Source organism: Simochromis diagramma, unplaced genomic scaffold (assembly GCF_900408965.1).
Source record: "Simochromis diagramma unplaced genomic scaffold, fSimDia1.1 OVJJ01000026.1, whole genome shotgun sequence".
Taxonomy (NCBI): Eukaryota; Metazoa; Chordata; class Actinopteri; order Cichliformes; family Cichlidae; genus Simochromis; species Simochromis diagramma.
The window spans coordinates 1,763,011-1,776,380 of record NW_024386985.1 but is presented as its reverse complement, the minus strand read 5'-3'; the positions used below and the strand labels follow the sequence as shown (position 1 = coordinate 1,776,380).

At 39.7% G+C, this 13,370-nt stretch overlaps 1 protein-coding gene across 1 annotated transcript in view; it reads right to left on the bottom strand.

Annotated features, from left to right (window-relative positions):
* LOC120738575 (inactive N-acetylated-alpha-linked acidic dipeptidase-like protein 2) overlaps positions 1–13,370 on the bottom strand; it is a 466,433-nt gene that overhangs the window by 91,904 nt on the left and 361,159 nt on the right. The window contains exon 15 of the mRNA XM_040039869.1: positions 4,376–4,465. Within this exon, the coding sequence (XP_039895803.1) occupies positions 4,376–4,465 (90 nt within the window). The remainder of the gene's footprint in view (positions 1–4,375; positions 4,466–13,370) is intronic.

The window sequence follows — 13,370 nt, the reverse complement described above, 5'->3', positions numbered from 1 at the left end:
GACACCTTACGCTGCCGGTACACACACATGTACAAATGACCACACACTCACCACTGAAACCTGTTTTGCTTACATTTGAGCTGAATTTAGATAATGCAGTATCAACTGTTGGCAGTTAAATAACTGCCGAAATAGAGTTCCAGCTTTTTGAAAGCATAAAAAGAATGAAAAAAGACAAAATTGCATTCAGTCTTTTTGCGTTTAAGCTTTATGTTAATTTCTCTGTCATACAATGATTCTCTGGTGTCCCTTTCCATCATAGAAATCGCAGCTGTGTATGGTTTTAAATGGACAATAATTCATTTTATCATTTATCATTATACTAACTGGGGCACTGTGGTTGTTATGCTTTTGTGAAATGAAAGAGAAGAAAATGAGCTGTAGTTGCTTTTTTTCTTCTTCTTTTTTAGAAGACTTCTATTACCCAGGAGCTGCAGGAAATAATTAGTAATAAATAGTCAGTAATAAACTTAACTCATAAATCTAGATATAATTTCCAGGCACACACATCTGGTAATCCGTTTATGGCAATCCCCATTGAGACACAGCACTGCACCAGGTTTTCTGTCTGTGTGCGATCTCCACATCAAGCTTTACACTGTGACAATAAACACAGTCAAGACAAATAATCATAAAATAATCAACCTGTATAAATGCCAGTGATTTCAGTTATTTGTCTGCTTCTATCTGGTTCCATCTCCACTCTCTGCATCAAAGAATAAAAATGTCTTTTGTTTACAGAGAACAAACCTACACAGGAGTAGGACGAGCTACTACAGTTCTGCCAGGGTGGTACTTGTAAACTAAGTGTAATTTCTCACATATGAGGTGCCAAGGTAGGGACATAACAAAATGAAGTGTCTTCATTTAGAGCTGGGCTCCATAAAAGATAATGAAAATGTCACTGTGCCTTATGTAATTTGTATGCTGTGACAGCTTACCACAGCGGTGATAGCTATGGTAAGCTGGTGGCATTTATAAGCAATGAGAGTGTTCCTCCTAACAGCAAGGGCTATTTTAAAAAGGTCCTGTTAGCTGAGATGGAAATCCTAATTTGGCAACATCTTATATAAGCAGTGTGAATTTATTCTGACTTTTACAGAGGTGTCATTGTAGAGGAAAAAATATGTCACAACTATAGCAAAAGAACAAGAAAGGAAGGCTGCAATCACAAGGGATGGCTGTGGATAAACATGCAGTGCATTTAACCTCAAGTTGTCTTTTTTACTTCCCTGAAACACCTTACAAGTTTTCTGGCAAGCTGCCCTGAATGTGCGTATTTTCAAAGATGTGAAACCACATCTCTGCTTTTGCTTTTTTTTCTTCAGAGTCAGGGCTTCATTAGATCTGCTGTACTGAGGAACTGAACATAAAGTGATTGTTCCTGCAAAGCCTGCTCATCTCCAGTAAATATCAATAGATTCTGGGCATTGACTGTTGCAGCTAAAATGGATTGTGACTTTTTATGCTTTACTTAGCTAATGACCCTGCTAATTTCATTTGCTACACCAGCTAAGTGACTGACAGCAGCTGGCTTTGCAGCTGCCTAGCAACAGCAGAAGCCTGGTACCAGTGTTCCTGCATCAGGGGTGTCCAAACTTTTTTCACTGAGGGCCACATACATAAAAATATAGGAGGGGCTGGGCCACTTACAAGAAATTAGGTATATAACCTTAACTTTAGTGTATTAAAGTTAGAAAAATCACTTAAAAGTGGCTGAATATGTTATATTGTTGAATATAATTAAAGACAAAACTACCTTCATCACAGCTTTCCATAAATGGATCTTTATTGATTTATTCAGAAAAAGCTTTGGTAGCTCATTCTCAGAACAGCAGCCTCAGATTTCTTCTTAGACAGAAGATTTACAGTACAGAGAAAAAACAATAAAGGGGAAAATGGGACGGGTACATTTCAAGTTTGTTATTTAAGTTATTAGGCTTAGCAACACTATTAACGTTCGCTTGAAACCGTTATCAACATTAACAGACTGAACTGGACTTAATAACAGGAGTCCATATAATCCTAGTAAATTATTGTGGTGAGTATCAGCTGCGCTGGGTATGTAAATCGGGCCATCCAGCCGCGGTGCTGATCGCCACTCGTGCTAAAAATCCGGACAAATGTCACTTGATCAAGGAGCAAATCTGCATCAGATGAGATCAGCTGACTTTGCGTGTGCGTGCGCTGTGCACAGCGGCGTGTACTCTGTGTCTTAACAAGAAAAACGCATATAAGAAAGTGGTGCGCAAAAGCAGGGTAGTGACAGAATTGATGCGCATTATTGATATTTGAAGCATGTGTACCTGCACATTAACACACGGGTACTGTGGAATATATTTTTTACTCACCTAAAGCGCTCGTGCTCTCGTCCACTCCCCGCAAAAAATTAGCAGCTTTGCGGTGTCTGTGGCATCGGTGCTCTCATCGCATGCGATGGAGTAAAAATCAAAAGCACAGCTTTATCAGACAGTTGCAGTTTAATGTTGGCCGACGAGTCTTCAATGCATCGCACAACTGTATCTCTGGACATGCTGACGTTGTTGAAGTCCTGCACTTTTTCCACATTATTTCGGTGACTTTAACGAGGCCGTGTTTTATGAGGTCTCCATCTGACAAAGGCTTGCCATGTCTTGCGATGAGTTGGGCGACCTCATAGCTGGCTATTGGAGCCTTTTCCTGGACCTTTTGAGCACGAAAAAAATACTGTTGCTGACCCTGCAGGACAGCTACCATTTGCTTTAATTTCTGCTCTCGCTCAGCACCAGTGTAGGATGCATAGGCCTGATGTTTGGTTTCACAATGACGTCGTACATTATACTCTTTCATAACCGCCACAGTTTCAGTGCAGATCAAACAGACACACGTCCCCTTGAATTCTTTGAAGAAATATTCACTCTCCCACCGTGTCTGAAATTTTCTGCACTCACTTTCTACCTTTCGCTTCTTTGGTTCTGCCATGTTTAGTAACTTGGGGTAAATTTCTTCTGATTGTCCTTTTTGGTGGAGCAACTGCCTTGATCAACAGTAGCTCCCCCTGGTGTTAAAACTAAGAAGTGCAATACGCTCAAGCAAAAGTTGAAGTGCGGACCATATTCTATTCTATTTATAAAATTACTGGCGGGCCAATTAAAAATGGATCGCGGACCGCAGTTGGCCCGCGGGCCGGAGTTCGGACACCCCTGTCCTGCATGTATGATGCACCACCCGTTTCGAAGCACAGCAGGTATCAGATTCTGTAATGCAACGCTAAAGACTTTAAAGTAGAATGGGCTAATTATCAAAATGAGTTAGTCCTCCAACAGACTGGCACCATGTCCAGGGTATATCCCACCTCTCAACCTGTTGCACCTTGAGGACGGTCTGGGATAGGCTTTAGCCTACAGCACAACAATGAACTAGACAAGTGAAAAACAAATGTGTAGCTGGATTATCAAATTTAACATTAATTTACATTATTATAAATAACAAATTTTTGCAAAATGACCCAGTTTGTTCTTTCCATCTGCAAAAGTTGTCCAATCCAATTAAACCTTCCTTACAAAGCAAGGAATACTGATAAGGTTATTGCAGTAATAATAATAAGAATGTTTGTGTTTTTGTTAATAAAATGATATTTGACTGACAACTATTTTGATTGGGAGAATCTTGTGAACAGAAAGCCACACAGCATGTATTTACGCATGAAGGATGTCTCATTTGTTGCATGGTGAACTGGCTTGTCTGGACTGTCACAGGCATCAGCAGCCAGCATTACAACCCTGTGGTGCAGCTCGCTTATTGTCTGTCACTTGGTATATGTCTACAATTTGAGTCTGTTTTCTCTCCTCTTACAAGTGAGATTGTTTTGTTGCCTTTTGTTTTGGCTCTATTTGATTAAAGGATTAAACTATTTTTCCATAACGCTTAGACATTGAGTAAAAGTTGTTATCCCAGGTTCATTCAACACAGACAAGCTTACAGTGTAGTATTTTAGCAATTTCTGATGGAGGAGATAATCTCATTTGGGACAAGAAAGTTTAAACCACATTTATGGCATGGGCTTTCTTCAGCAGTGCACTCAGTGATATCAAACTATACACTCCTTTACATAGGGTTCTACCTTTCAGATTTTATGCTCTGTTTACCGACATTCTTAACCAAGCACTTCCCAAGTCAGGATAAACCATGAACATATATGCTTTTTCATTTTTTTTTTCCAACTGGAAGAACTTCATATTCTTTACATTTGTCTCCTAATTTTGTCAAAATTCACAGCGTAGAAAATACCATATGTAGCACAGATGTCCCAAATCAAGAGATCCTGCCTTACATGGTAAAGTCGTCATAACAGTCACAATTCTTGCTAGAATTAGAAATAATTACATGGTCCTACCTTAGCAATGGTCTCATGGAACTTGAAAAGTGGGTCCAGGGTTTCTGGTGACTCTGAAGAAAACTGGGCCTCTGACAGAAAACTGGTAGTCTAAAAGAAAAGGGGTGAATAAAAAGAGAAGAAAAAAAGTCTTAAATATAAGATGATAAAGTTACTGTGTCCCGTCTTTTAAAGTATGAGAAACATTCCATGTTAGTGAGGGACAACAATGATTTGTTTCTCCATAGTATTAAATAATAATAATAAAAAAAGACACCTTTCCCTCCAGTTTCTTGTTGTTTTTTTTTCATATATTCTAATTTGTTCTCTTCTATTCTAAGCGGGAAAGAGTGGAGTGACCTGTCAAGTTTTTGACAGGAAACAACAGTAAATGCTCTCAAGGCCACAGAGCTGCTCAGCTTTTGTGTTGTGGTGTCAAACACACACACACACACACACACACACACACACACACACACACACACACACACACACACACACACACACACACACACACTCTCACAAGCGGACGGCTACACAAAGTCAACCATGACTACACGCCACCTAAAATTACCTCACTGTCACCTCAGTATACTATGTAACGTCCTCAAAAAACAAAGTACCTGACTGTGACTTCAAAGTCATTGTGCTGTCTTTGTAGAAGTTTCTTTCTTTCCGTCTTTTTTCCTTCTTTTTTTTTCAAATAGAGTCAAACCAAACAGCAGAGAGTTCATGATATCAGAAGTTCAAACACGGCACACTGCAGCAGTCTTGAACATCCTATTAGTTTTTATTTCATCCAGTTTTGACCGGTGTCAATGCTTTCAACAGGAAAAGTAAGTGTTACTTTTCAGTTATTTCTCCATGATAGTACAGGATATTTATATTATTATCATGCTATGAACAGGATATTTTATATCCACATAAAATAGCATTTTTTTTCCTTTTCTGTTCTCAACATTGTTGCAATTGCTGGCACCACAAACCTGCAAACTGTCAGGTCTTCTTCTTTTCTCTGTTTGCCTTTTCCTCACATCGAAGGGTCAAAGCAGGTGGCTGCCCTCCATGAGCCTAGTTATGTTGGTGGTTTTACTGCTTTTTCTCTTCTCGCCTGACTGTCACTAAGAGTTATCTCGTATGTGAGCACTTTGTTTTTTCTAGCCCCATCACTAAACAAGTAAAACTGATACTGATTCTGCAGAAGCTTTTCATTTAGATATATATCTGTATATATATATATATATACCTTTGCCTTATGTGATTTTGTTTAGGCAAAGTTTGTGTTTATCGTAAACATCACTCATTCAACTAAAATGAGTGAAAATTGCAGATAAAAAATGAAAAAGGTACAATATGATCTGTGGGTACAGACATTTACATCCAGTTACATTTATCTTCACTAATTTCTCACTCATTTGCACTTATAGAATCTACTCTTTAGCATTTCAATAATATGGCCTGTTGTGATGTACACTCTCCGGGAATTCTGTGCTTCTGTTTTGCTGAGTGAATTTTTTGTTGTAGTAGTTTGCTACTTAGCACTAATTAGCAGGCATCCGTGTCTGTAAGATGCATCCATATGGGTGTATCTTGCTAACCAAGTTCGGTAGCAGAGGCTGATGACTGATAATGGTAACCTCTTGTTAAAAATCAAGATGGCAATGGCGAAGAACATTCAGGGGTTTTGGCTTCAAAATGCATTTAAAATTCAAGGATGAGTTCATGGTAGTTAAGCCTATCTTTTGGTAAAATGTAACAAATGCACCATTTACAAATGTAAATCAAGCTTTCAGAGTTCGGTTTAAACTTGTAGGATGCTGTACAACATTGTGATGGACTGGAACAAACGCTCAGAAGTGCATGACTCATCGGGCACCCTCAGGATACTGGAACAAAAACAAATGTTAAAGGGAAAAAAAAAGTTGAATTCCCCATAGATGATGGGGTGAAACTGGCAATGCACTTAACTAGTCAATATAGCAGCCACGGTGAGTACACAGGGAATAGAAGTTTTACTTAACAGTTTGCATATTTATGCATTCCAAGAAGAAACAAGGAGAAAGTTTTCATCAAACCCTGTGTGCTGCCTCTGAATAAATATGTGAATTATTGAACGCAGCATCTGCCTCAAAATATGCCCCTGTTGTTGATGTCAAGTTGCATATGTGCAGAGTTCCCCCAAAAGAATCCTCACCTCCTGCATTCAGAGGAGAAGAATTAAAATGAAATGCACGGATACAGCTGTTGTGCCCTCGCACAAAGACATGGATTCAAGAGGTATTTGAGCCCCGTGGATATCTGTAGCTGTCACTCTCTGTGGTCAGACTGCTTTTTTCTGAAACTTTTGATTAGGACTTGCTGTCATGATGAAGATAACACCACACACACCTACGCGGACACACACTGTGTTAATTAATTTTCCCATTTAAATGAATTATTCCCTGTAATCACAAAGCTGCATGTTGTTGTGTTGCTCAGTTAATATTTTGCTTTTAGACATTTTTCACAAGCACCATTTCCCATAAGCATCAGTGCGTCACATGTTAACAGATGGAAGAATTAGCAGATGGCTTGTATTCAAAGACTGATAAGCAAGACATCCGAACAAAGAAGTTAAGAGAAGTCAAAGGTCAAAAAATGCCAATGAATATGGAAATAAAATGAAACACAGAAAAGAAACATAAGCAGGTTTGTCCTGCTGATCGAGCTTGTGAATACAGGTTGAATAGTTTTTATAAAAACATAAATATTTTATAGAAATAATTTGAATTAAACACTGTAGTCACTTTCGTATAGCATTTCTAACAAGCACTATGCGGTGCTTTATGTCAAATTGACATATTTTCTCTGTGTTTCATGGGTTCAGGATGGGGGGGGTTATGGAGAACTGAAGCTGTTAAACCAGAGGAAAATGGCCAGGCTCAAAGATTCCCAAGTGGCATCCACTCTGTACTAAGTGCCCTTTGTATGGCTTATGTACAGCTCACTTTCTTTTACAGTACAGACCCTCTCTGTGCCTCAACACTTAGGTTTGCTCTGACCTTCTCGTGGTGGTTAAAATATTGTAATGCTAAAATGGGTATAATGGGTTATTATTTATAAAAACATGAGCATTAATCAGCTTGGGTTTGACAACTTCTTAAATATTATATTGATTTGTGCTGAAGGTTACTGCTGGGGTTGCTTGAAATGTTCAAATCCTCTGCTGGCACAAAACGATGCCTGAACTATACTTTGCCTGAACACACCTACACACACACACACATGTTCAATCAATGTTAGTTTTTCTGAAACACAAAAGGAAGAAAGTGCCTCTTTAGCATGAAGGACAGTGATACCTTTGGATTAAAGGTGTCCTACTCATCAATCAGGAATGTCCTCTATGAAACTAGATGTCCTTGTGACTTAAAAAAATACATTCTGAAATGTCCATTTATTTAAGAATGACTCTCAGCGCTTTCTAATCCTAGTGATAAATGCACATCTTCCATCTATTGCACAGAATAAATCAAATTCCACCTGCATCATCAAGGAGAATTCAAGCTGCACAGGTGTTATCCCCACTGCTCAGACATTCATAAAACAAAAATATTACTTTTGCTAGTGGATCACTTAACTACTGAAACGGTTACTATGGCATTGTGGGACTATTTCTGTCTCTATTATAGTGTGGTGCTACTGTGAAACACGAAAAACAGAAAGTACAAAGGTGTGAAGAAAACAGATCTTACAGTATAATAGTGTCATTATCCATAATGAAGTGCATTATATTGGCGAAAGCATTAACTAATTCGTCCAAATCATCTAATTCAGGTATTTCAAACAGTTCCATGGTCACAGGTATATAAAATCAAGCATCTAGGCATGCAGACTGCTTCTATAAACATTTGTGAAAGAATGGGTCTCAGGAGTGAATTTAGTACAGTACCATGATAGGATGCCACCTGTGCAACACTACTAAATATCCACACTCAACTATTAGTGATATTATAACAAAGTTGACACAACTGGGAAGCACACAGTGGTCACCAACTGCTACAGATGCCCCAAATTTCACGTGGTCGTCATATTAGCTCATGAACAGCGCTTAGAGAGCTTCTTGGAATGTGTTTCCCTGGCTGAGCAGCTGCATCCAAGCCTTACATAACTAAACGCAAGGGGTCAGATGCAGTGCTGTAAAGCACGCCCTGCTGGACTGAGTTGGCCCTTTCCTCTTCAAACATGACAAAATGACCTCTACCCAACAGAACACCTTTGGAATGAATTACAGCAGAGACTGTGAGCCAGCCCTTATTCGACGTCAGTGTGCCAACCTGGTGGAAAGCCTTCCCAGAAGAGTTAAAGCTGTTATAGCTGCAAAGGGTGGGCCCACATCATATTAAACCCAATGAATTAAGTATGGCATGTCACTCGAAGTGATATGTGTGTTAAGGCAGACAAGCAAATACTTTTGGGAATACATACTAAAAAGCAGCTATAACAGTGACAATTTCATTGAAAACGTTACTGGGTTAAATAATTATTTAACCCAGTAACGTTTTCTAATGAAATTGAACTGAATTTTTAAGTTTGTGCACTTACAAAGTACAGTAGAAAGAAAGAACAGTATATAATTTGTATTGTAGTTTAATTTTAATGAAGACAGAATAATACGCTAGATTCGACACAGCGAACACCATGAGACCGGACAGTGTGCGCACCGCGGATGACGTCAGTGTGGAGGAGGATGTGCGGAAGTGCTTCAGGAAGGTGAACGCACGCAAAGCTACTGGTCCGGACGGGATTCCCGGCCGCGTCCTCAAGTCATGCGCGGCTCAGCTGGCTGGAGTGTTCACGCACATCTTCAACCTTTCCCTCTCTCTGTCTGTAGTCCCAGCCTGCTTCAAAATGGCCACCATCGTCCCTGTACCCAAATCCTCCACCATCTCCTCATTGAACGACTGGCGACCTGTAGCCCTGACCCCCATCGTAAGCAAATGCTTCGAGAAGCTTGTCAGGGACTTCATCTGCTCTGCACTACCCGACTCACTGGACCCTCTACAGTTCGCATACCGCCACAACAGGTCCACTGATGATGCCATAGCCCTGACACTACACACTGCCCTGTCACACCTGGAGAAGAGAGACACGTATGTGAGAATGCTGTTTGTAGATTACAGCTCAGCATTCAATACCATCGTTCCCTCGAAGCTGGACAGGAAACTGCAGGATCTAGGACTGAGTAGCTCCCTCTGCAGCTGGATCCTTAGCTTCCTGTCTGACAGACGCCAAGTGGTCAGACTGGGCAGCATCACCTCATCCCCCATCACACTGAACACTGGTGCTCCACAGGGGTGTGTACTGAGCCCTCTCCTATACTCACTCTACACCTACGACTGCACAGCCACTAACAACTCCAACATCATTGTGAAGTTTGCGGACGACACTACAGTGGTGGGTCTTATCACCAATGGTGATGAGACGGCTTACAGGGAGGAGGTCAGCGCCCTGACCCACTGGTGTCAAGACAACCATCTCACCCTCAACGTCGCAAAGACAAAGGAGTTGATAGTGGACTTCCAGAGGTGCAGAGAAGTACACACCCCCATCACCATCAACGGCGCTGCTGTGGAGAGAGTGAGCAGCTTCCGGTTCCTTGGTGTACATCTGGCTGAGGATCTTACGTGGTCAGTACACACAAAAAAAACAGTGAAGAAGGCACAGCAGCGCCTCTTCTTTCTCAGGAGACTGAAAAGATTCGGCATGAGCCCCCGCATCCTCAGGACCTTCTATCACTGTGCCATTGAGAGCATCCTCACTGGATGCATCACCACCTGGTATGGCAACAGCACCGCCTACAACCGCAAAGCTCTCCAGCGAGTAGTGCGGTGCTCTGAACGGATAATTGGAGGTGAGCTTCCCTCCCTCCAAGACATCTACAGGAAGCGCTGCCTGAGGAAAGCGGGGAGGATCATCAAGGACTCCAGTCACCCCAGCCATAAACTGTTCAGACTACTTCCCTCAGGAAGGAGGTTCTGCAGCATCCGGTCCCGTACCAGCAGACTGAGAGACAGCTTCTTCCATCAGGCCATCAGACTGCTGAACACTTCATAGACACCTCAGCTTCACTACTGGAACTTTAACATTATGCACTCCACACTGTACAGTAATGCCACTGTTTTGCACATGTCTCAACTCTGTATATTTTTATATATTTTATTTATTGTTTACTCTATTTAATTTGTAAAATATGTGTACACACACACACACACACACACACACACACACACACACACACACGTAGAAAAATATTTAGTATACACATCCAGAAATGCATATACTATTATATATTGTACATATATTTATTAGTTTCAGATGTAGCCATTCTTGTATTTTGCTTGTTTACATTATTGTATTTTGCACAACTCTGTTGCTTGTGAAGAAGCTCGCACACAAGAATTTCACTCACATGTGCTGTACCAATGTACCTGCACATGTGATGTGACAATAAAAGTGATTTGATTTGATTTGATTTAATATAAACACATACGACACACGATAAAACACATTACATAAAAGTTAGAAATTTGAAATTCATTTTTATAAATTAACCCTTGGTCATCCTAGCTATTGGCAATGAAAAAAGAGACCACAGTGCAGGGTGGTAACAAAATTTCACTGTAACACCATATGTGACCATTTTAAAAAAACATTCAGAAAAGGAGGATGTAAGAACCAGAAAACAAAATCAGTTGAAGTTGTCATATCAAGCATCCAGCAAGATAATACAAAATCAATGGAACAGCAAGAACGGGCAATGGAGGCTTCACTGAAAGCAGCGTGGGTCCAAAAGTAAGCAAACACAAGATAGACAGAGAACTCAAAGTGTGTATGAGTGATGTGATGGAGGCATTGGAGGCAAGTGAAAGGGATAACAAGAGAAACTGAATTTCTAGGATAAAAACATGTTTTTACCCCCTCACATTACCACTCCTTTATGCTTGACATTGGGAACCATATATGCAAATGCATAAGTCTCCTGCACAACAGGTGACACAAACTTTTAGAGGTAATTTCGTAGCTCTTGCCATGATATTCATTTTCAATTTCATTTGAATTTTATTTATAAAGTAACAAATCAGAACAACAGTCTCCTCAAGGCGTTTTATATTGTAAGGTAGACCTCCAAACACACCAAATTATGATATACTCCCTTACAATATTGTGGCCTTACAAAAAGAGAGTGCTCAAGTGTTTTGGTATCAGATTTTAGGTCTAAAAATAAATGTAAACCTAAAATGTCTGTGCATCTCCTGAAACAATAAAGAGAAGAAAATAGAAGCTGTTTTGTATCCCAATAACCCCACAACTCAATTTCCTCAATATCAAACTTATGGGCAGGAACAACACATGGACTGACCTTGTATAAGAAAGTGTATGCTTTTCATAGGAGGCTGGAGGTATTCAAACCTGGCATATAACAGGGTTTGCTAGACTTTCTAAAAACTTTAAGAACAAACCAGAGGAAACAATCGGCTTCATGCTTGAGAAGGAGTTTCTGCAAAAGCTGAAAAAAATAAAAAATAAAAACTTACTTCAAGGATTTCAGCTTGGAAAAAACAAGCTCTACTGTGCACTGAAAACCCATTTAAAAATCTGCCCTTGGGACACTACAGCTTCTCTGTAAACCGAGTTGATTGAGCTCTATCAAAACCTGGCTCTGCAAGAAGCTCACTTTGACTTTCACTTTCTGGACAAAACGAGGTCCCTGCTTCAGACGTTCCCTGCTTACAGAACATGGCCCCTTTTACATGCTCATCATTTGCTACAACATTCAACTGCAAATCAGCATTTTCAACGGTGGATACCAAAAGAACACAGCAGACTTCTGCATAAAGACATCAGTGTCCCTGGCTAGCCATTCCTCCTTCTTGCCTATATTCAATGACTTGATAGCATAAAAAGTGTCACTTCTGTGGTTCGTACTGTAGAGAAATGTCATCAATTCAGTAAATGAACACAAAGGAAAACTGGATAGCCATATTTTTTAGACTGAAGGTATATTAAAAGGCAAATAACTGTGTTTTTGTTGGATTTAAACATTGCCCTCCCGTGTCTAAGGCCATCTTTCTCCACTTTATACAAGTACAGCTTTGTGCACAGTTTCCACAGGAGTAGTTTCTCTCTTAAAGGAGTATCAGGAGAGTCTGGCAGATCAGACATTATAATTGCTCTTACCAATTTATTCCACAGATTATGTCTGATAACCATTTTATCTATTTCCAGAAGTTTGATGTTGTGTAACTATACAGATACGGAATAGCATTTTTATTATATTTTTTTTCCCCCAGTATACACGCAATGGCCACTTCATTAGTCACACCTTGCTAGTAGTGGGTTGAACCCCTTTTGCCTTCAGACCTCTCTTATTTCTTCATCATATGGTTTCAACAAAGTGCTGGATTTTGGTCCATATTGACATGATAGCATTTCTAGAGATTTATCTGCCTCACAACCACAATGAAAGTATCCCATTTCATTACATGTCAAAATAAGTCACCAATGAAATGTATTTACCAAGTATCAGACGCTAACTTTACACAGTCTACTAGTACAATCACTTGTACCTCAAAGTGGTTATAAGATAAATAAGCCATGACTTTAGGAATGAAAAAACAAAAGTATAAAGTTATTTTCCCCCAATATAGCTGTCATGACAGAGACCAATGCTGTTTTTTATAATAAGCTGTAAAAGATTTACTATGGGAATTAGCATCGATTATGCCTCTACTTTTCATCCATATAGCAGTTTAATTTATTTAACCTAAAAAGAAAAGAAAAAGCACTGGAGAGGTAGTTTTATGTTCATTCAGCTATAAACTCAATCTGAGAAGTATTGCACAGTGTAGATGTTTATTCAGATATTGTTCCAATTAAATTCTTTGAAAACCCCTTTTTTTTGACAGTTTTAGTAAAGCTTTTACATCATTAAGCCCAACCTAAAAAAATAAATAAATAAAAAAAGGATCTTTGACAC